Source organism: Lepus europaeus, chromosome 4 (genome assembly GCF_033115175.1).
Source record: "Lepus europaeus isolate LE1 chromosome 4, mLepTim1.pri, whole genome shotgun sequence".
Lineage (NCBI taxonomy): Eukaryota > Metazoa > Chordata > Mammalia > Lagomorpha > Leporidae > Lepus > Lepus europaeus.
In genome coordinates this window covers 2,836,686-2,860,765 of record NC_084830.1, presented here as the reverse complement: position 1 = coordinate 2,860,765, position 24,080 = coordinate 2,836,686, and the positions used below count along the sequence as shown (strand labels likewise).

The following is a 24,080-nucleotide window of genomic DNA, read 5'->3' as shown; positions in this document are numbered from 1 at the left end:
GCTACGAATGGCAGAGAAAGGCTGTGACCCTGGCTGGTTCCACGCCAGAGGCCCTCGCCGTGGGGCCGTGGCCACAGCTGCCTGGCCTCACTCCTATCCCAGCCCAGGTACTTGTAACACCTGCTGCCACTCAGGGACCCAGGACACTGGCGGGTGCGGCGTTACCTGATGGAGCAGGCGTGTTTGTGCAGGTGGCCCACCTGCTACACCTCAGCCCAGCCTCACGGGGGCAGCAAGCAGACTCCACGGCCGTGGCCTGAGCAGCTGAGCCCCAGGCAGGTGCCTAAGCCTCCCCAGCACCGCCAGTCCTCTGGCCCAGCAGTACTCACAGCACTGCTGCACCTGCTGGCCCCAAGCCACAGCTGTCCCGGGGGTCCACCCGGAGGCCGGCAGTGAGGAGATGGATAGGCTGCAAGAACCGAACACCCTGGCGGGCAGTGTGTCTGCCGGAGCGTGGGCTGCTCTGTCTCTGATCCAGCGCCCTGCTCTCGTGCCTAGAGCCAGCAGGTGACGTTCCAAACCCACGTGGGAGACGCAGTGGAGTTCTGAACTGCTGGCTTTGGACTGTTACAGGAATTTAGGGATAAAAATCGGCAGATGGAAGATCTCTGACACTCTGCCATTCAAGTAGATGAAAACAAACATTAAAACAAGAGAGACTTGGGGCTGGCGCGTGGCGTGGTGGGTAAAGCCGCACCGTGCCGCACTGCTATCCTGTAAGGACACCTGTGGGAGCTGGCTGCTCTGCGTTCCGATTCTGCTTCCTGCCAATGGCCTGGGAGAAGAGCAGAAGGAGGCCTAAGCACTGGGGCCCTACCCACCATGGGAGACCCAGAGGGGCTCCTGGCTCCAGCCTGGCTCAGCCCTGTCATTGTAGCCACGTGGGGAGTGAACCAGGAGATGGAAGATCGAGCTCTCTTTCTCTGGAACGCTGCCTTTCAAATAAATCAATCTTGGGGGAGAGAGGGAGAGAGGGAGAGAGAGGGAGAGAGAGGGAGAGAGAGGGAGAGAGAGAGAGAGAGAGAGAGAGAGAGAGAGAGAGAGAGGGAGAGAGGGAGAGAGAGAGAGAGGCACTCTACTACCACCGAGAGCCCCCAGGGAGGACAGCAGCTGACGCCCGCAGACCCGGCGGGGCGCACACAGCGGCCTCACCCCGAGAACTGCGACTTTACCTGTCACGGGGAAGCAACAGTAGCGACGGAGGAATCTGAGCGCACTGACACCGAGACAGGCAGGCTGTCAGCTCCAACACCCAGGCCTCCTCTGCTTTCAGTGAAGGGAACAGATCCCAGGAGGCCAAACATGCGCCCCCCGCGCCACACAGGCAGCAGGGCTCCAGGAAAGCGGCCAGCGCCTGGCGTGAGCAGGGCCGGTGGCGTGGCTGCCAGAAACAGGGCAGAGCTCAGCGTGGACTGGGCCGGGCCTGGCTCCATGGACAGAGGCCACAGGCAGCAGGGAAGGAGGGCAGTCCCCGTGTCCAGAAACGACACCCAAAGGTGGCAGAGTGCGGGCCTGGCTCCACGGACAGAGGCCACAGGCAGCAGGGAAGGAGGGCAGTCCCCGTGTCCAGAAACGACACCCAAAGGTGGCAGAGTGCGGGCCTGGCTCCACGGACAGAGGCCACAGGCAGCAGGGAAGGAGGGCAGTCCCCGTGTCCAGAAACGACACCCAAAGGTGGCAGAGTGCACGGGTGACTGGTGAGCAACCCGCCTGGACACGGCCCAGGAGCCAGCCCCACCCAGTGGTACTCTCGAGAGCTGGTGCCCATCGCACACTTCCAGGTGCTCCTTAGGAAGGTCTCTGCGAGGGACCGGCGCTGTGGCGAAGCAGGTAAAGCCCCTGCCTGGGATGCCGGTACCCAATATGGGCACCAGAGTGAGTCCCGGCTGCTCCACTTTGGATTCAGCTCGCTGCTGGTGGCCTGGGAAAGCAGTGGAGGATGGTCCGAGTGCGTGGGCCCTGCAGCCACATGGGAGCCCCAGAGGAAGCTCCTGGCTCCTGGCTCTGGCCTGGTGCAGGCCCAGCCGTTGCAGCCTTTTGGGGAGTGAACCAGTGGACAAGCTCTCTCCCTCTGTCGCTCTGCCCTTCAAGTAAACAAGCCGCTGCGGGACGCGGTGACACCACGACTGCCGCGCTGAGTGCACAGCAGGACCACCAGCACACGGCACGCAGGTGCGGGCGGCGCAGACACCTGTCAGGAATCCCCAGGGTGAGGCGCGGCACAGGAAGGCCCGTTCGGGAGAAAGCCAGGGGAGTAGCGTTTCTAGGAACACAAACGGGGCAAGAGACGTCGCCGCGACTGCAAGGGTTTCCGTGCCCGGAACGTGGCCGCTGCGGAGGAGTGCAGCGCGTGGTTGGGGATTCTCCCGGGCCACCCTTGCCGCACCTGCCAGCCAGCCAGAGTGACAGCCGCAGGCCTCCCTGCCACAGGCCCTCTCCAGGGCGGGAGTCGGGAGGCATCCGGTTTATGTGCACCCAGAGAGCTGACGTCCACAGGCCTTCCTGGGCAAGCGTACTGCTGCCCCCATTAGAGGGAGAGCCCCGGTCTGCCTGGCGTGCCCACAGACACAGAGCCCCTCCCGCTCGGGGTGAGGCACCAGGACCGACACCCACTGCAGCATCCCCGGGGGGACCCTCAGCCTCCAGCAGAGCCCCCGCCCCTGCTCCCGGAGCAGCAGTGCCCAGTCCCTGACTGCCCATGCTACCGGGTACCTTCCAGGCCATGCCAGCAGGCACGGGGCTGGACACAGGAGCACGGCACGACACGGCACTGCTTCGAGGCAGGGTCTGTTCGGGATCTGAGCCGTGCGCCTCCTGGCTGCTAGCGAGAGGCTGTCCCTCTGGCTGCAGCCAGAGCCGGGGCAGCAGAGCACACAAGCCTATCAAGCCGCTGAGGAAAGGGCCCCAGGAATGAAGCCCCGTGTTCTGAGCAACTTCTGTGGCTTCCTGGGCCCCGTCTCTCTCCCCAGGCAGGGGCTGGTCCTGCAGTGGGAGGGGCCTGTGGGTGGAGGGGAGCCCGCTGAGGACAGCAGGGGAAGCGTCACAGAGCAGAGGGCAGGTAGGGACACGGCGGGCGACGGCAAGTCCTCAGGTCCCTGCCACCCACACGCGAGACCCGGGCTCCTTCTGCGCGCCTGGCTCTGGTCTGGCCCAGTCCTGGCTGTTGCAGACGCCTGGGGAGTGAACCAGTAGATGAGAATTCTCTCTGCCTCTCAAATAGCTAAAAATAACAAAACGAGGGGGGCAGGTGTTGTGCAGGGGTTAATCCGCCGCTCGTGGAGTCAGCAGCTCACACCGCAGCGCCACTCAGTCCTGCCGACTCTGCTTCCGGTCCAGCTCCCAGCTACTGCTGCCGGCACCAGCGCTCGGGCCCGGCCACCCACGGGGAGACCCGCAGGGAGGCCCTGGCTGTGTCCTGTGGCAGGCATGGCAGAGTGAAGCCGCAGACAGAAGAGCTCCCTCCCCGCGCCCGCTCCCCGTCCCTGTCACGTGAGCAGACACACCAATCTTCTTATAAACAGAAAGGCGAGGGAAGGCTGGTGTGGAAGGGGCGACTCGACACCACCGTGGGGGCCGTGGCTGCCGGGGTTCAGCTGAAGGGCACGGAGCACCCACTGGGCACTGGGGCGGGCGCCCCCAGCTGTGCTCCGGGCGCAGGCTGCGACCACAGAGCGGGGACATCAGTCACCGGACCCCTGACAGCGGAACCCAGCGCCAGGAGCCCCGGCTCCAAGAGCGCTCCGGGGACCGGTGTGGCAGCTGGTGAGGAATGCAAGCTCCCGCCGCAGGGCCGCTTCCCGGCCTGTCTGTGCAGCGCCCCCGCGGGAAGGCAAGCAGAGCGAGGATCCGGTCCCCACGCGCCATCACCCGGGGTCCGGCGGTCGCCCTCCGACCCGCACCCCCAGGAAGGCTCCCGCGTGACAGGGGTAACACAAGCTGGGCGCAGCCTGCCTGCGCTTTGCCCTCGATTCAACTTTGAACACAAACAAGTGTGCCAACTGCGGCAAGGCTGTGAGGTCGGAGCACTTCAAATTCACAGGCTGCTCATCCGCAGGCAGGCGCGGGGGCAGGGCGGGGGTCCCGGCTGTCCCTGGGAGGGTCAGCTCACTCCTCCTACAGCGGCCCCTCCCCTCCCCCCAAGCAGGCCAGCAGCGGGGCAGGGCCTCTGGGCAGAGGGCAGTACGGCTGGCGGCTGGCGGCCCGGGGCGGGTTTGTGGCCGGGCGGGCTGAGCCGGTCTCTGCTCTTCTGTGTCCCGGCAACACCCATCCCCTCCTGGCAGCAGCAGCAGTGGCATGGCCCAAACAGTGCCAAGAAGTGACAGCTTCTAGGTGGAAATGTTATTACTGTTTAAATAAAGCTACGATGAGGATGAAGATAAAAGGAGAGGCGACACTTTAATAAAACCATGACTCCGGGGACTGATTATCCGCCACCGGTTCTCAGATGTGTCACCGGCTGCCGCAGACAGGAGCCCCACCCCGGTCCAGGCTCTTGTCTGGTGGCGGCTTGTGGCCTGTACTTCGGGTGTGTGCACGTGGGTCAGGTGTATTCTGTACCTACCCCCTACCACCAAGACCCACAACACAGCAGCTTCCGGGCACAGCCACGCGGGGGCCCTCTCCGAGGGGACGAGGACGCGTGTGCACGCGGAGAGAAGCGTCGTACCTTCTCCCTCCCGATGGGCAGCGGCATCGCCGTGTACAGGTTCTTCCTCCCGTCGAACACCGGCTTCCGGTCCCCGAAGATCTGCGCTTTAAAGTGCTGCACCATGTGTTCGACTATCTCCCTGCAACCAGAAGTCAGGAGAGAGGTCAGTGCCCGCAGGCCGCGCAAACACCGCCCACCCGCACGCAGCGGCGTGCCGCGGGGCCTGCTCCAAAGCCGCAGGCTGGGACGCTCTCCGTCCCGACTCCGAAGGGCCACCCCGGGCACAGGGACCCCAGGCCAACTCTGGCCTCGGGAACTGGACAGAGGACCTGCCGTGTAAGCAGAGGCTACCAAGGGGCTTGGCCTTCCTTGTTCCTGGGGTCACCGGGGGGCACAGGCCCCTTCCGGCCCGGCAGCCACAGAAACCTGCTGGACAGAGCAGCTCCTCTGTGGCACAGAGCAGAGCTGTGGACGCCCGGCCCGGCTCCATCTACCTTCCCCACGGCTGGAGAGGCATCTGAAACACACTCTGCGTGCAGCTGGCGCAGCCGTGGCCTCCCATGGCTGAGCAGGGCCGTGCACCTCAGAGGGCCCACGCACGGCGTCCGTGAGGCGCAGACGCGGGGAGCCCCAATCCTGCCCCTGCCCCCAGCCCCAGCACAGGGAGGGGCCAGCGGGGAGACATGGGTGCCAGGAGCAGGGCCAGTGTGGCAGACCCACGCAGACCCCCTTGGGGAGGACCCAGGCTCTGCTGTGCTGGTGCGCTGCCTCTGCCCCTGCTGGTTGCAGGGCCCGCAGGCCTCGGCCCCAGCACGGTCAGGGCAGCTCCAGCGTCTGCCCCTGCCTTTCCTGCCCAGCAGCCGGGGGGCAACCTCACCTTGCGTTTCCCCAGCTCCTCGGGCGGCTGCCCTCCCACGCGTGGACGGCTCTCCTGGGAGCCTCCACTCATAGCCAGGGATAAAGCACTCCACCCAAATTCAAACGGCCCTGCCCGGTGCACAAGGGCACACACCCCAGCTCAGATGGAGGCCAGCAGCCTTTACCAGCAAGAGGGACCATGGCCAAGCTCGCTGACCAACACAGGTGCAGAAACAAACAACCCAGACGAAGCGGCTCCAGCGGCACACGGGCAGTCAGCGAACGTCAACGTTCAGTTCGCCTGCGATGACAGGCTGGGTTAGCGTTCTGAAGGAATGAACGTGCGCGGACGACAGCTTCCAGAAGAAAGCAGAAGAGAACCTTCGTGTGCTTGGGGACAAAGATCCCTCAGGACAAAGCACGAACCGAGCGGGCATGGTGGCGCAGCGGGTTCAGCTGCCCTGTGACACCGGCACCCGCTCCAACCCACCAGAGGAGACCACGGAGGGGGACCCGGAGGACCTGGCTCCGGCCTGGCCCGGCTCTGGCTGTTGTGGCCACCGGAGGAGTGACCCGGCGGATGGACGATCTCCCTCCTCCGTCAGTCTGATTTCAAATGAATACGCCTCCCTCCGCTGGCCCCTCCGCTCCGGGCTGGCACTGGAGGGCAGCTCAGGCCTCGGGGTCATCGGTAAAGCAGCAGCGAGCAGGGGACGAGGGGCCCAGCACTCAGACGTGCAGGAGGGGGGACGGGGGCTGAGTCCCATGCCGCACCCCGCTCTCACGGCGCCTGTATCGCACTAGAAAGGCAGGCGCACACGCTCCCCTCACAGCTACTGCGCACGTCCCACAGGCCGCGACGGCTCCGACTACACCAGGCTGACGGCAGGAGCCGAGAACACAGTCCAGTCTCCCACACGGGGCCAGGGGCCCAGGTGTTCCCAAGAGTGCACACGAGCAGGGGCAGGGAGGGACAGTGGAGGGGGACTCAACCCAGGCTCCCCAGCTCGGGATCTGGGCGTCTACACCACACGCCGGCCCCTCACAACTCCTTTTCTGGAATTACAGATTTTTGATGTTGGAAACCCATTTTTTAAAGAACACACATGCTGTATTTATGGTCTGGAATATTCAATTCTGAAGCAAATCCCCTTTAATCCCAATAAAATACAGAGAACGGCTTATCTCTACGCGGGGGAACTTAGCAAAGTCATCCCGAAACGGGCTTGCAGACGGGAAGCGCGGGCCGCCGGAGCCAGGGCCGCCCGGCGCCTCCTGCACGCAGCACCTGCGGAGAGCAAGGCCGCCCTCTACAACCCGCGCCACTGGACGGGGCTCCGTGTCAACGCGGCTGTCCTTGCTGGACAGCGAGCCCGTCAGCACTCACGCGCTGCCGGACACAGCTCTCAGCGAGCTGGGAGACAGACACCGCTCACGCCTGCGACCCCAGCAGCTGGCCCAGCGCTCGGCTGTTGGCAGGGAGAAGGGACATGTGTGTGTCCAGGGAGCCGCCACAGGGTCTGCACAGGGAGGGCCGCCCCGGCGTGCGAGCAGACCCTCAGCCACAGCGCCCAGCCTGGGCGTCCGGGGGCGCAGACTGGCCTTTCTGTTAGATCCTGGTAAAACACGGGGAACACGAGGTCGTGCGCCCGAAGTGCACACAGCTGGGTGACCTTACACACTCCCACGCTGCAGCATCCCCAGCATCCCCTCCAGGACGCCGCCATAGGAAATCGCAGGTAGACACGCACGCTGCTGCGAGCCCCCATCGGCGCACCCGTGCCCCAGTCCTCCAACCAGCCCTGGGGATCGGGAGCTGAATCCAGGTCTCCCACGTGCGTGGTGGGGGCCCAGTCACCCGAGCCACCTCCTGCCCGGGGGAGGAACTGGAGGAAGCCAGGCGCTCTGCTGCGGGCCACAGGCACCTAACCCACATCAGCACCCAGCCCAACACCCGCCCTCCACAGCTCTACCGTCCTCCCAGACCAAACACCAACTCCACCCCTGCCCGGCTGACGGCTGGAGGGACCTCTTGGGGGCGCTGCACCTGCACAGCCAGTGTGACCACGGGAGAAGCACGCACACGCGGGCCCGTGCTGTCCCGTGTCCCACAGAAGCCAGACCGCACGACAGCGGCAGGTCACCAGGTGCTCAGCGCGAGCCGCCCATCTCGCACACCAGGGCGGCCCTTAAGGAGCACTACCTGCTCTGGACAGAGCTGGGCTGTGTGGGAGGTCAGAGACCGGCCCCTCCCTCCCCAGGGGGCGCCTGAAGGTACCAAGCGGGGTCCCCGTCAGAGCTGGTGCTGTGCTGCTGGACTCGGCCTCCAAGCCTCTCTGTTTCCAGCCTCACGGGCCGCACAGCAGTAACAGGACGCAGGCTACCGCGACGACAAACTGCCTTCCAGAGACTGGGCCCGTCTACGCTCACACCGGCGGCTTGTGGTCCGAGTTACGGAGCTGCGAGTGAGGGCTGCGGGTGGCCCCCGTGTGCCCCAGGAGCAGAATGGTCACTCCCACAGCGCTGTCCTGGTGCCACTCAGCAGAACTCCCCCAGGACGGGCAGAGCAACCAGGCTCCTCCCCGCAGCCCAGCCCGTCTCAGCCATCGCGGCAGCACGAGCAGCCTGGCACTCTGAGCTGAGGCCCTGGCCTCCATGGAATGCCAGCCCCGCAGCGGCCGCTCCGCCAGCGACTGGGGGAACCAGAGCGAGGACGCCCCTGTGCTCAGCACAGTGCACAGAGCTGAGAAACAAAGGCCTCGCACAAAGCCTCAGGGCTGGGCTTACTGGGCGCTGCCCAGCTTCTGAGACCTCCCGGGCCAGGGCTGTACCTTCAGGGGCGGCAGTGTGGCGGGAGACAGGCGGGGGGGGGGGGGGGGGGGGAACCAACGCTGGCTGGGAGGGAGGGAGAGAGGGAGGGTCCCGCCGCCAGCACACACGTCCTACTCCCAGCATCGCTCTACCCTGGACCTTGGCCAAGGCTTATCTGAATTCACAGCAAAATGAAGAATTCTAAAGGTTCACACACTGAATGAAGCCAGAATTCCCAACTGGGCTCAAACCTAGGCCACAAACAGCTCCAGGCACTCTGTGACCTGAGGCCACTGCTGGCCGCAGGGCCTAACCGCAACAGGTGTGGTGCAGTGCGGCCAGGAATGGCACATGTCCATCAGCACCGCCAATCAAAAGCCAGGCGACCCGCCTGCTTTCCACAGCAGCACTGCGGGCCTGGGAGCAGGCCCCAGGTCACACAGACACACATTTCTAACCCCCGCACACTCAAAACCAAATCACCACGCACATCCCCGGGGTGCCATGGGGCATCCGACGCAGTCCAAGCCCCAGGAAGGCCGCAGCACCCTCCTCGGACAGCGCGGCCCTCGCTGAGCCTCTGCACACCGCAGGCCGGGGCCGAGCTCCGGACACCGCCCTGCAGAAGTCTGCGCAGGAGGGAGCAGCCCAGGTCACCATCTGAGCATGGCTGCAGCTGAGACTCGTCTCTGGCCACCACAAAGCCACCGGCATCGGCTGCAGCTGAGACTTGTCTCTGGCCACCACAAAGCCACCGGCATCGGCTTCACCCTCCCGCCCTGAACAAGAGAAACGCACAGACAGCTGCTTTTGGCGCTAGGGAGCCTGCAGCTGGGGGCCCTGACCGTGGAGGGGAGACAGGCAGGCCGACCGTGGAGGAGAGACAGGCAGGCCGACGGGGAAGAAACCAGCAGACTCCCGAGCTGGGAGACCGCGCCTGCGCCCTGCCCCCTTTGTGGTCTTACCTGTACGTAACCACGCCCCTTCTGGAAGGGGATGAAAGGTGTGGAGCACCGGAGGCTCCTCTGCTTTCCTGTCCTCTCCTAACCGCAGGCTTTGCCCCACGCGGTTCTGGCCTGTGGATTTCTCCCACGTGGCTCCCGGCCTGCTCTCTGCCTGCTATGGACCCAGCTGACCCTTCCACACTCCTTTCCCCCTTAAATAAAGTCCACTTTCCTGGGCGTTTCTCTCACCAAATAAATGATGAAACTTAGCACGTCGCCTGTTTTATTCGAGCTGATGCTCTGAACAGCCGGCTAGGATCTTTGAGATACCAACATTAAAATAATAAAGGCGACCCACAGCAGACGTCGTGGCCGTGGAGTCCAGGGCTGGGAAGCAGGCACTCAGGACAGGTCACTCGAAAAGACAGCATCTCCACCGGCTGCCGAGAGTCGGCCCCGAGGACCACGACTGAGCCGGACAAGCTGACGTGGCCAGAGGTAAAGCTGGCCCGGGAGCAGACCCAGAGATGAGCCCAGGCCACCACAGCAGGGGTGCTGAGACTGGAACACCAAAAACTCCCTGCAGTAAATGCGGAACCGAGGGGAGCGGGGAGAGCGGGGAGCGAGGGGAGCGGCACCTGCGCCAGAGAACCAAACCAACAATCCAACAAAAAGCTCACAGGGCGGGGGGGGGGGGGGGGGGGGGCAGCACTCCAGCCGGAGCCCCGCTTCCGAGCCTGACTCCCGAGTCCAGCTTTCTGTTCACGGGCACCGTGGAGGCAGCAGGCCACCCGCACGGAGACCCACATGGAGTTTCAGAGCCCTGGCTTCAGCCTGGCCCAGCCTCAGCAGCCGTGGGCATCTGGGGAGGGAACCAGGAGATGGAGATCCCCCTCTGTCTCTTTCTCTCTGCCTTCTAAACAAGCAAAAGTAAGCCAACAAGGAATTTAAGATGCCCGTTAAGACCCTGCGTCCTGCACCTGAGCTCCGGCTTTACCGCCAGCTGCCTGCAAATGCAGACCCTGGAGGCAGGGGTGGGGCAGTGACGGGGACCCAGCACAGCCCCGGCACCCACCCAGGAGACCGGGCAGTGACGGGGACCCAGCACAGCCCCGGCACCCACCCAGGAGACCGGCAGTGACGGGGACCCAGCACAGCCCCGGCACCCACCCAGGAGACCGGCAGTGACGGGGACCCAGCACAGCCCCGGCACCCACCCAGGAGACCCAGCACAGCCCCGGCACCCACCCAGGAGACCGGCAGTGACGGGGACCCAGCACAGCCCCGGCACCCACCCAGGAGACCAGCAGTGACGGGGACCCAGCACAGCCCCGGCACCCACCCAGGAGACCGGCACCGAATCCCAGCTCCCAGCCTGGCTCCAGTTCTGGCTGTTGAGGGCATTAGAATGAACCAGCAGACAGCAGGCGCTCTGTCAATCTTTCTCAAATAAACACACTCAAAAAATTATCTATCAGTTCACAAAAGCAAGTCCGTAATCTTGAAGACAGCGATCCAACACGCACGTGATGGCCAGGGCACGGAGAAGGAGATGCCCACTCTCCCAACGCTGGCCGGAGCTCACAAAAGGCAGTGACACGCGAACCCGAGACCCCAGCTCAAGCAATCCCAGGCAGGAAGCAAAGAGAACTACACCGAGGCGCGGCACAATCAAACGCTGGGGCGGGGAGCAAAGGTAAAACTCAGGGACGAGACAGACTGCACACAGGGCAAGTAACTGACGCTGCACCAGAAGCATGGAGTCAGCAGACGATGTAAGAAGCTGGGGCCGGGGCTGGTGCTGTGGCGTAGCGGACAAAGCTTCTGCCTGCAGTGCTGGCATTCCATACAGACGCCGGTTCGAGACCCGGCTGTTCCACTTCCGATCCAGCTCCCTGCTAATGGCCTGGGAAAGCAGTGGGAGACCCGGAAGAAGCTCCTGGCTTCGGATCAGGGCAGCTCCAGCATTTGTGGCCATTTGGAGCGTGAACCACGATGGAAGCCTTTTCTCTGTCTTTCCCTCTCAAATAAATAATTAAAAAAAGCTGGGGACCGAAACTGTCAATTCAGAATTCTATATCCAGCAAAAAAAACTTTAAAAATGATGATGAAATGCACACATCTGCCTATTACTTTTAAATGCTGGAGGAATTGATTTTGGCCGACTTGTGCAGCTCGCCGGCTAACGGACATCCTCCAGGGTGAGGCACTGTTGCCAGACGGAAATACTGGTCAATGGAAGAAATAAAAAGCACAAGACAAGGTTAAAATGAGGGACGCACACAGAATCATGCCACACAATTCTTATCTCATGTATAAAGCGACAGTATTAATTCTAAGAAACATAGCAAAACCTGTTAAGACTATCAAAACAAAGTAAAACAGAGTTAAAGTTAAAAGCCAACACAGCGAGGCGCCGGCATCCCATGTGGGCACTGGTTGGAGCGCTGGCTGCTCCACTTCCGATCCAGCTTGCTCCCCTGCTATTATGCCTGGAAAGGCAGTGGAGGATGTCCCAAGTGCTTGGGCCCCTGCACACGTGTGGGAGACCCGGGAGCTCCTGGGTCCTGGCTCTGGTCTGGGCCAGCCCTGGCTGTTGTAGCTATTTGGGGAGTGAACCAGCAGATGGAAGACCTCCCTCTCTCTGCAAGTGTGACTTTCAAAAATAAGTACATAAATGTTTTAAAAAAGCCAGTAGGGGGAATAAGCAGAACACTAAAAGCATCAAATGACTTCGAAAGGGGAAGGGAAACAGAAATTAAAGGTAGACACAAAACAGGAAACAAGCAGCAAGAGGGCAGGGTGGAGCGAGCACTGGCAGCAAGTGAGAGGATCGAAAAAGTGTGACTGCTGCCCGCGGGGTGGGCCCTGCACACACAGAGTGTAGGAGTGGAGACACAACAGACAACAGTGACTGTGCTGTCCGCGGGGTGGGCCCTGCACACACACACTCAGGGTGTAGGAGTGGAGACACAACAGACAACCAGTGACTGTGCTGTCCGCGGGGTGGGCCCTGCACACACAGAGTGTAGGAGTGGAGACACAACAGACAACAGTGACTGTGCTGTCCGCGGGGTGGGCCCTGCACACACACACTCAGGGTGTAGGAGTGGAGACACAACAGACAACCAGTGACTGTGCTGTCCGCGGGGTGAGCCCTGCACACACAGAGTGTAGGAGTGGAGACACAACAGACAACAGTGACTGTGCTGTCCGCGGGGTGGGCCCTGCACACACACACTCAGGGTGTAGGAGTGGAGACACAACAGACAACCAGTGACTGTGCTGTCCGCGGGGTGGGCCCTGCACACACACACTCAGAGTGTAGGAGTGGAGACACAACAGACAACAGTGACTGTGCTGTCCGCGGGGTGGGCCCTGCACACACACACTCAGGGTGTAGGAGTGGAGACACAACAGACAACGTGACTGTGCTGTCCGCGGGGTGGGCCCTGCACACACAGAGTGTAGGAGTGGAGACACAACAGACAACAGTGACTGTGCTGTCCGCGGGGTGGGCCCTGCACACACACACTCAGAGTGTAGGAGTGGAGACACAACAGACAACCAGTGACTGTGCTGTCCGCGGGGTGAGCCCTGCACACACAGAGTGTAGGAGTGGAGACACAACAGACAACAGTGACTGTGCTGTCCGCGGGGTGGGCCCTGCACACACACACTCAGGGTGTAGGAGTGGAGACACAACAGACAACCAGTGACTGTGCTGTCCGCGGGGTGGGCCCTGCACACACACACTCAGAGTGTAGGAGTGGAGACACAACAGACAACAGTGACTGTGCTGTCCGCGGGGTGGGCCCTGCACACACACACTCAGGGTGTAGGAGTGGAGACACAACAGACAACCAGTGACTGTGCTGTCCGCGGGGTGGGCCCTGCACACACAGAGTGTAGGAGTGGAGACACAACAGACAACAGTGACTGTGCTGTCCGCGGGGTGGGCCCTGCACACACACACTCAGGGTGTAGGAGTGGAGACACAACAGACAACCAGTGACTGTGCTGTCCGCGGGGTGGGCCCTGCACACACAGAGTGTAGGAGTGGAGACACAACAGACAACCATGTAAGAATGCTCCGGGTTTGTGAATATCCACACAAGACCCATCTCCACCATTCGGTGATAAAGAAGGGCGTTTCTTCAAGGCATCAGCAGCGCACCAGCGCTGCCCACAATCACAGGTGCGCACGTGTCCACCAGAGCTCAGGGTGCGCGAAGGGGCACACACGTCCTTGTGCACTTGGACAGGAGGTGTCTCAGGAGCTGCGGGCTGGAGCAGCCTCCTCAGCCCACACCCCCAGCGTGAACGGAGCCCCACGCAGCAGCAGCCAGCACGCACGCTTCCCTCGCGCCTGGGAACTGCTCGGCACGAGACATAGGCTCGACCGCACGGCCGGACTGAAGTCTACGGAGCACGCACCGTGCTCACGCGGGAGCCAGCTCCGAGGTCAGCGGCAGCACTCACTCAGAGCGTACACACTTCACAGCTCCCCTGTGAAAGCCCGCGGGGCCTGAATCACAGGCAGAAGACACTTTGAACTAAATGAAAACTGACACGCAGAAAACAAAACACATGGCTATGGTTTTGCCTTTAGTTTTTCAATTTTTATTGAAAGGCAGAGTTACAGAGAGAGAGGGGGAGACAGAGACAAGAGAGAGAGAGAGATTCTATCTGCTGGTTCACTCCCCGAATGGCCACGACAGCCAGGGCTGGGCCAGGCTGAAGCAGGGGCCCAAGCATTTGGGCCATCTTCCACCACTTTCCCAGGCGTATTAGCAGGGAGCTGGGTTGGAAACGGAGCAGCCAGGACTCGAACCAGGACCCACGTGGGATGCCGGCGGGGCAGGCGGAGGCCCAATCTGCTGCGCCCCAGCGCCGGCCCCTTGGCTACCACAAAGGGGACAGGTTTAAACTGATGACCCAAAAGTGAGTAAAATGAAGAAAACACTAAAGGATCAGAGCAGAAAAACCAACAAAGTCAAAAGTCAGTGCTGGGAAAGGCCAATAAATCAAACTCCCGGGAAGCCCAACCAAGACACAGCCAGGTGGAAGCTCACAAGGCCAGAGCCAGGCTTCCCACAAGCCCAGCAGGCGTGCAGACCACCCACCAGCAAGCCCAGCCGAATGCAGGCCCGGGGCCCTGCGCAGGGGCCTGGGACGCTCACGGTGCCAACACTGATGCCAGCAGAAACACAGGGGCCCTGGCGGCCTGCCGCCACAGCAAGCCCCGCCCAGGAACTCCCGGCCCAGATGGTTTCTATGACAACGTCAGTCAGGCGCTCAAGGAAGAAGTGACACCAGCCTCACATCCCACTCTCTCCCAGGGCCCAGACCCCGGGAGGCCAGCACACGCCCTCCACCACCCCCTTCACCAGCAGAAGTGCAAGGCTGGCTTTGCATCCAAATCAGGGTCCCGTGTGGATGCAGGGGTGCCCTCTGCGGGTGGTCAGCCGTGTGGATGCAGGGGTGCCCTCTGCAGGTGGTCAGCCAAGGGAGGAACCAAGGCAGGAACCCCATGGCCGAGGCAGGCGTGACCACTCCCTCTTCCGGATCCAACATCGCACGCATTTCTAACCCACTGCGTGAAGACAGGCAAATGAACAAAATGCATCAGAAGTGGACAAATACCTAGTTCCAGCAACAAAAAGTCCTACCATCTTTGAGATCTCACCTAACCATAAAATCTGCTCAAAGTGGATAACACACAGATTTTAATAAACTCGGCATTTTGCGACATCACGAATAGCTAGGAAAATCTTCACTACTTTTTATAAAGGAACGCCACACACATGGCCAGTCTTTCCACCCCTCCTTGAAAATGCCATCTGATGGCCGGCACCGCGGCTCACTAGGCTAATCCTCCGTCTGTGGCGCTGGCACCCCGGGTTCTAGTCTCGGTTGGGGCACTGGATTCTGTCCCAGTTGCTCCTCTTCCAGTCCAGCTCTCTGCTGTGGCCCGGGAGTGCAGTGGAGGATGGCCCAAGTGCTTGGGTCCTGCACCCCATGGGAGACCAGGAGAAGCACCTGGCTCCTGGCTTCGGATTGGCGCAGCACGCTGGCCGCAACGCGCCAGCCGTAGCGGCCACTTGGGGAGTGAACCAAAGGAAAAAGGAAGACCTCTCTCTCTGTCTCTCTCTCTCACTGTCTAACTCTGCCTGTCCAAAAAAAAAAAAAAAAAAAAAAAAAAAAAAAAAAAAAAAAGGGCCATCTGAAATAATTACTTACAACAGCATCAAAGAGCACACACACCTCAGATTCAAAGCAATCACAATTTTAAAAACTCCAAGCGGCTTCTGGCAGACACTGACAAGTTGTTCTATGTATTTGCAAAAGCAAAGGGAACCTAACAGCCAAATTCGGGGCCAGTGCTGTGGCGCAGCAAGTTAAAGCCCCAGCCTCAGCACCCGCATCCTATAAGGGCGCTGGTTTGAGTCCCAGCTGCTCCACTTCCGATCCAGCTTCCTGCTAACGCACACTCTGAGAGGCAGAGTGATGGCTCAAGAAACTGAGTCCCTGCCGTCACGTGGGCGACCTAGACTGAGTTCCTGGTGGTTGACTGGTTTGGTCCAGCCCCAGCCAGTTGTGAGCATTGAAGGAATGAACCAGTCGGGTCAGGGGCTTTTCTGCTAATGGAGCTGGATCCTAATGACCTGGGAAAGCAGCAGAGGATGGCCCAAGTGCGTGGGCCCCTGCACTTGAGTGGGAGACCAGGAAGAAGTCCTGGCTCGGGAGTGGCTCAGCTCTGACTACTGCAGCCATGTGGGGAGTGGGCCAGCAGATGGAGACCTCTCTCCCCGTCTCTACCTTTCTGTAATTCTTTCAGATAACAAAATAAATCTTAAAAAAAAAAAAAAAAAGCCGTTTGTCACACTTACTCCAACACAGCTCTGAGTTACCAGCCTGAATGAAGACAGGAGAAAATTCAGAAATAGACCCACACGTGTGTAACACATATGTAATAGAACATACATGTGCATAACAGACCAGCACGTCTGTTAACACAGAATAGACCCACACATGTAACACAGAACAGAGCCATGCGTGTGATGTACAACAGACCTGCACACACATAACACAGAACTGACCCGCACAGACCTGCATGTGTAAACCCACTTCTTTCTCCGGGTTCTCCTGGAAAGCGCCAGGCTGTGTCAATGGGGAAACACCAGCAGTTCCCAAGGAGCCTAACCTCCCACCACAGCCACGCACGGACTGCAGGTGGTCCCCCGTCCCGCCCCCGCCCTCAGCTCCCCTGCTGGAGTCAGGGAAGCCCCGTATGCCCTCTGGGTAGGAGCGCGCCCCTAACGGACTTAACTACCTGGACTCCCAGAGAACGCAAACGCTTGCTCATCAAGACACCATCGAGAGAGGCGGCTTCTGAGCAGGACAGGTTTTCCACACAAGATGCCCGCACCCCACACAGGATGCCAGGGTTCTGCCCCTGCCTCCGGCTCCTCCAGCTAGCTGCCTCCAGCTAGCTACAGTGTAGCCCTGGGCAGCAACAGGCTCCCCACCACCCCTGTGGGAGACCTGGGTTGAGCTCCTGGCTCCTGGCTCTGGCACTGGCCTAGCCCTGGCTGTTGGGGGTGCTTGGAGAGCGAACCATGGGATAGGAGCTCTCTATCTTCCTCTTGGGAAAAAATATTTTAAATTATATTCAAGTTTAAAAAATTCCCCTAAATAGACTTGCAACTAGAATAATCTATAAATCAGTAAAAACAAAGCAAACAAACAAAACCCCACACCAATAACCCAGTGAAACACAGGCAAAAGACGTCATCATCAGGGGCCAGCACTGTGGCATAGCGGGTAAAGCCGCCGCCTGCAGTGCCGGCATCCCATATGGGCGCCGGTTTGAGTCCTGGCTGCTCCACTTCTGATCCAGCTCTCTGCTGTGTCCTGGGAAAGCAGCAGAAGATGGTCCAAGTGCTTGGGCCCCTGCACCCACATGGGAGACCCAGAAGAAGCTCCTGGCTCCTGGCTTCAGATCAGCTCAGCTCCGGCCATTGTGGCCATCTGGGGAGTGAACCAGCGCATGGAAGATCGCTCTCCCTCTCCCTCTCCCTCTCCCCTTCTCTCCCTCTCTCCCCTACCCCGCCTCTCTGTAACTCTGGCGGGGCAGTTGGAACCGCCACACACCGCACCGCCCTGCACAACTACTGTGCGCGTTCAAAGGCAGCAAAAGCCACTCGCAGGCGCCCTGAGGGCAGTGAGGACACATCTCTGCACAAGGACACACGTCTAACGGGAGCATGAAAAAGAAACTGCGGACAGACAAGGAGACGCCACTCAGCAGCCACGAGCCGCGGGCTGCAAGTCCACAGTGACATGGCTGCCTCTCGAAGCACCGAGTCAGGGAAGAGGCCACGGGGACGCCACGGCACAGGCTGCCACCCACTCCCTACAGGCTGGGGGGACACGCTGAGTCAGAGAAGAGGCCATGGGGACACCACGGCACAGGCTGCCACCCGCTCCTGTAGTCTGGGGGGACACGCTGAGTCAGAGAAGAGGCCACGGGGACACCACGGCACAGGCTGCCACCTGCTCCCTGCAGGCTGGGGGGACACGCTGAGTCAGGGAAGCCAGGCCACGGGGACGCCACGGCACGGGCTGCCACCTGCTCCCTGCAGGCTGGGGGGACACGCTGAGTCAGAGAAGAGGCCATGGGGACACCACGGCACAGGCTGCCACCTGCTCCCTGCAGGCTGGGGGGACACGCTGAGTCAGAGAAGAGGCCACGGGGACACCACGGCACAGGCTGCCACCTGCTCCCTGCAGGCTGGGGGGACACGCTGAGTCAGGGAAGCCAGGCCACGGGGACACCACGGCACAGGCTGCCACCCGCTCCTTGCAGGCTGGGGGGACACGCGGAGTCAGGGAAGCCAGGCCACAGAGATGCCACGGCACAGGCTGCCACCTGCTCTCTGCAGGCTGGGAAGACACGCTGAGTCAGGGAAGCCAGGCCACAGAGATGCCACGGCACGGGCTGCCACCTGCTCCCTGCAGCCTGGGAGACCAGCTGAGCAGGCACGAGGCAACGTCCAGGCTGATGGCCACATGCCTGCTGCGCTCTGGACTCGGGGAGGTACCCACGCGTGTGGGTTCCCACCGCACTGAAAAGCGATCTCGACATGAAGTCTCCAAAAAGCAAAAGCACAGATGCCCCGGGCAGTGAGGAGGCTGTGCTGGGGGGAGGGCGGGTGGCGTGGCGCCTGTGCCTGGCGGCCAGGACCACGGGCACGCGGCACGGGAGGGAACCGCACCTGTTCACTCTCCTGGGGCACTTCTCGGGCTTGATGTCCAATTCATAGTGATAGATGTCGATTTTGGGGATGTCCATCTCGAAGAAATTGGCCTGTAACTTGATTGTTCTCCCAGAGGTCCCAAAGTCGGGCCTGGGCGGAGGCTTGAAGGCATATCCTTGGACGGGCGGTGGCGGCGCAGGAGGCGCGAGCACTGGAAAACAGCAGAGACCGCCCGTTAGAGCGGCAGCAGCGGCCCTCGGCACGCGAGCCCATGAGCCCCTCCCCCATCCTTCCCCTGGGTGCTGTACGGATCCACTCACTGCAGGCAAGCCCTCTGACCACTGGGTGCACGTGGCACTGCACCACGCCGTTCCCTCCTGGGTCCTCCCCTTGCTCTGCCCAGATCCCATAGAGGATGCTCTCTGCTGGCCTGCCCCACTCCTCGGGGGCTCCCCAGGCAGGTCCACGCCTTGGCCCAGGCTCGTGCCCCTGCGGTCTGCCCTGTGCAGCATCCTCCTCATGTCCCGCCACCCTCTCCGGCCCTGGCTGGGGCCCCTCCTACCCTGCGTGGGCCCCCACAGGGCCTCACGGTGGCACTGCTGTGCACACTCTCCAGCCTGCAGGCCGGCGTCTGATCACGCCTGCTCCGGCCCTATGGCTCCCCAGACACCAGGGCACTTCACAACCTGGTCTCAGTCTTAAGGTGAGACCTCTGGGACCACCCCCGACCCCACGGGCTGGCCTCTCCCTAGGCCCAGCGTGGCCCAGAGCCAGCTCCGGCCAGCAGGGTCTCCACTGCCCTCAAGTCCTGCCTCCACTGTGCCAGGCTGCACCATCATCATGTCTGCCTTCCTGTCTCCCCAGGACCTGGGTGCCCCGTGCCCAGAGTCCCAGAATCAGCCCAGCACGCACACACGGCTGAGGACGCTCAGGAGCTCAGACACCAGGGAAGCTCCCCAAGACCCCAGGACATGTCCTCTGCAGTGACCGCCTCGGAGGAGCTGACGACCACGCGGCAGCGCCCCCACGGCTGTGCGAGCTGTCTCGGCCACAGCCCAGGGACACGCCACACCCGACCTGGGCATTCACTGAACACGCCTGGAAACTCGCGCCGGCTCTCACACCCGCTCCTCCCCCACCCGAGCAACTGGGAAGTGAGCGCTGTGGACCGGCTGCGAGGCCGAGCAGGCCACGGGACGAGACCTGGCCAGAGGGAAGGACTCCAAGTCAGCAAGGGGCGCCCCTTCGTCAGCCTGGCGGTGGGGGGGAGAGCGCTTCACCCCTCCAATGCCCGGCCAGCTGCCCTTCATCAGCCTGGGGGGGGAGACAGCGGTTCACCCCTCCAATGCCCGGCCAGCTGGGCGCTTAACCCCAGGCACACTGGCTGGCACCAGTGGGCACCCGGCCATGGCTCGGCCGTGCGCACGACGCCCACCCCTCACCACTGTTCCCTCGGGAAATGCTCTTGACCGAGGCAGAGAACGAAGCTCTATCCCGACGCAAATTTCCACTAACTCCATCTAGCAAACTTCCAACTGTGCGTTTTGGAAAACAGCAATTAAATACTCGTTGACTTTATGGAACTTCTAATTTTCAATCAAAGGCCTTTGTCTCAAATAACACCTTCTGCTTTCTAAAACATTCCATGACTTCAATCGCTACGCACCAAAGTCCCGTTACTAAAAATAGCACCGTTCTTACTGTATTTCTGACCCAGAAATCTCAGAGCTCCTGAATCACTTGGCTCCGGTTTCCGGTGAGAACACGTGCTCCCAAGATGATGAATCTCGCCGAGCGGCACCATCTGGAAACCCTCGGGTCTCTGCGCTGAGTGACGACGACGCTGCACGCCCCGCCCCTGCACGCAGCGTGGGTGCCTCTCCATGCCAGACGCCGAGGCGGAAAAGCAGGCTGCTCCCCGGCCGGCTTCTGCACGCAGGCCACTCAGAGGCTGCGCACGCCCCCACCGCGGACCCTGGCCACGGCCGTGCAGAGGGCTCAGCACGCCTGCTGCTCCCCTGGAGCCCCGAGCAGGCCCAACGGAGCGCAGCAACCAGCACCCAGGCCCCCGTCCTCAGGTGCTTCCCACACACCCGGCAAGACCTCGGAAGGCGGGGACAGACCACAGAAACCTCGTGGGGAAGAGGCTGTCCTTCACGGGCCACGCCGGCCACAGCAGAGGGGCAGAGTCCCTGCCCCAAGGCCCCCTAGGAGCCTCCCTGGAAGCGCGATCCCTGGGCAGGGGACACCCGCACTGCTCTCGCTCCAGTGTAGCCCAGGCTCAGAACAGGTGCCGTCCAGGCCTCCTGTTCCCGCAGGACACAAGCCGGAAGCCAGAACACAGCGTGGCCCTGCAGCGTGGGCCGAGCAGGGACCGGAGCCGCACTGCCTCAGGGTCAGGACGTTCCCTTCTGAGGGGCCTCAAAGCTGGGCTGAGCTTAGGATCAGTCGCATCTCCAGGGTGCGCCAGGCCCCAGCTGGCTGCAACCCAGTCCAGGGTCGTGGTCAGGATGTGTGCCTGCCCCACAGCTGTGCGGCTGCTCCCAGCGGGCAGGAGGCTGGGGAGGCCGAAGTGACAGCAGGGACTGGGCCGCTCTTCAGGGGAGCCGGGGCTACCCTCGAGCGGCTGAAGTCGGTCACTCCCTGGGCCCCGCCCAGGGTCCTGTGCTGTCTGCTGCCGCCCTGAGCGTAAGCCGGCCCTCAGCAGAACTTCCTGACCTCCACACGGACTGAGGCCGCTTCTGTGGCCCTCCATCAGGGAGCACCATCTCGCCAAACCCTCCCCACGCAGGACCCGCCCTCCACGCTCCTTTCCCAGTGGGACGAGCACCCCTGGGGGCCGCCCAGCTCGCCTCTGCTGCCAACCCTTCAGCCTTCCGGCGGCTGGGACCCGCTGCTCAGCCACTCACGTCTTACAACTTCCCTCGCACAGCTTGAGAACACAGGGGCCCAGTGGTCACCGCGGGCCCACTTTGTCCCTGACACCGCGCTCGCTGGGTTCTGTCACAGTGGTCAAGGGACCCCAACTATGGCTGATATGCTTGGGGAGTGAGGGGCTCTGCCAGCTGCCGACCCCGCCCAGGAACCCCTGGGGCCCCTCCCAACTGCTAGGACCGAGTTTATGGGAGGAGAGGGCTGGGTTTTGCTGTTCCCAAGGTTTTGGGCCCCAACGCAGACAGTACAGAGACAGCTGGCAGCTCATTACACACACCTGTGTCCTTGGTCACCCGGGGTGGGGCAGGGCAGGTGAGGAGGTAGAAGTGTGTCTCCTGGGTGCCTCCTAGGCCTTGGTCCCCCCCAGCAGTCTCCTGGTAACTCCTCCCAACGCCCCGCCCCCCTTCATTCACTCAGTGGAGGGCATCGGAGGACTCTTCCTAGGGTGGGGTGAGACCACCAGGGTCACGTGTGACGGCGCGTGCGCCCACGCTTGTGCATGGAAGTCCCTCGGGGTCCCGCGTGGCGCCCTGCCCCCACTGTCCCGCTCGCTCCTCTCCGGGACCTGGTTTCCAGCCCTTCCTAGGGGACTTTCCTTCCCGGGTGGAGGGGGCGGCTCTGGCTCGGGGCTCTCCTTCCAGGCCAACTTTGAGAGCTGCAGCAGGCAGGGAGCAGTGGAGAATCTGCGCGCTGCACTTGTGGCTGACCTGGGCAGTGCTCACGCACCCGGCCCACGGGGGAGGCAGCCTCGGGCCTGGTCCCCAAGCCCACCCTGCGTGCACACTCCCTCGTTACGGGCGTGCCGGCATAGCCCATGGCTGGTGCTCCTCACCTGGCCACAGGGGCCACCAGCCACTGAAGCAGGGAGGGGCTTTCGTCCCGACCCCCACTGGAGGCAGGACCGGGTACTGCCGGCTTCTGGGAACTGCAGACTTTCCAGGTCATCAAAACTTCCCTAGAGGGGCTGGCAGTGCGGTGCAGTGGGCTAAGCTGGCATGCCAGAAGGGAGGCAGGTGTGAGTCCTGCCTGCTGTTTCTGACCCAGCCTCCTACCAATGTGCCTGAGGGGGCAGCAGAGGATGGCCCAAGTGCCTGGGCCCCTGCCACCCATGTGGGAGACTGCCATGGAGTTCCTGGGTCCTGGCTTCAGTCTGGCCAAACCTGGCTATTGCAACCATCTGAGGGGGGAATCCAGTGGACTCACCATCCTTTCCACTCAGCCTTTCAAATAAATAAATAAATAAATAAATAAATACCTCTTTTTTATCTTTTATTTATTTATTTATTTGAGAGGCAGAGTTATAGACAGAGAGAGGGAGAGACAGAGAGAGAGGTCTTCCATCTGCTGGTTCACTCCCCAGATGGCCACAACGCCAGAGCTGAGCTGATCTGAAGCCAGGAGCCAGGAGCTTCTTCCAGGTCTCCCATGTGGGTGCAGCGGCCCAAGCACAGGAGCCATCTTCTATGCTTTCCCAGGCCACAGCAGGGAGCTGGATTGGAAGTACAGCAGGCAGGACATGACCCAGAGCCCATATGGGATGCCGGCACCACAGGCAGAGGCTCAGTCTATTACACCACAGTGGTGGCTCCTAAACAAATCTTTAAAAACCAACTGTGGACGATTCTCCAAACTGTCCAGTGACCGCATTACTCAGAGCCTCCTCCTGGCGCCATCCCATGCTTTCAAGACTTCTGCCACAGACACCACAGTGCCGCCCCCCGTGCAAGCCTCTTTATCTCCACCTGGGGAGGAAGCAGGGCCAGCATGGAGGTGCCCGGGGGACACTCGCCGTCCACCCATGTGTTTAAGCCTGGCCCCGGCTGGCCTTTCGACAGAAGCGATACAGCAGGCCCGTGCTCCTCACCGGCTCGGCTGCTCCGCTCTCTCGCTGTTTAGACCCGACGGGTCTGTGTGCCACTCTGTAGGTTTATTTTGTCCTGAAAACATCAGCTCCAGGAAGGGGTCTCTCACAAGCGTCACCAGGCTGCCCAGGAGCTCATGCCTTCCAGGGCTAGGGATCACCTGCTATCAGGGACAGAACGGCTTCGTCTCTTAACAGAGAAACCTCACCACTGCCTCCCCCAGCTCCCACAGTGGGATGGACAGGGCCCGCCCGGGCCCCAGGAGGGAGCGGTTCTGACGACAGAGAGGCACCAGCAGCCAGCAGGGGCTCTCCCGTCTCCATGGCTGCAATGATGTGCACCAAACTCGCAGTTTACTGCTGCCATGACAACCAGGCTCTCGCCACGTCGGGCTCAGCACCACAGAGGCAGCTGAGTGCAGCCGACGGGGCTCGGGCTGGGGCTCAGGCAGCACGATCCTGATGGACTTGATGGTGGCACCCTGACCCTGCACCCCCCACGTGCAACGTGCGGCCCTGACCCTGCACCCCATGTGCAACGTGCGGCCCTGACCCTGCACCCCATGTGCAACGTGCGGCCCTGACCCTGCACCCCCCATGTCAACGTGCGGCCCCGACCCTGCACCCCTCATGTCAACGTGCGGCCCCGACCCTGCACCCCTCATGTCAACGTGTGGCCCCGACCCTGCACCCCTCATGTCAACGTGCGGCCCTGACCTTGCACCCCACGTGCAATGTGCAGCCCTGACCCTGCACCCCCC

General features: G+C 61.9%; 1 protein-coding gene across 2 annotated transcripts in view; it reads right to left on the bottom strand.

Annotated features, from left to right (window-relative positions):
* The window catches only part of AGO2 (argonaute RISC catalytic component 2), a 91,987-nt gene that overhangs the window by 28,686 nt on the left and 39,221 nt on the right, over window positions 1-24,080 (bottom strand). The window contains exons 1-3 of one of the 2 annotated variants that reach the window (XM_062187948.1): window positions 20,226-20,244; window positions 18,543-18,735; window positions 4,667-4,787 (exon numbers count right to left, since the gene is read on the bottom strand). In XM_062187948.1, the coding sequence (XP_062043932.1) occupies window positions 4,667-4,787; window positions 18,543-18,735; window position 20,226 (315 nt within the window). In that variant the 5' untranslated portion in view covers window positions 20,227-20,244. Of the gene's footprint in view, window positions 1-4,666; window positions 4,788-18,542; window positions 18,736-20,225; window positions 20,245-24,080 lie in introns of those variants that run through there. The other variant, XM_062187946.1, reaches the window with a different exon arrangement.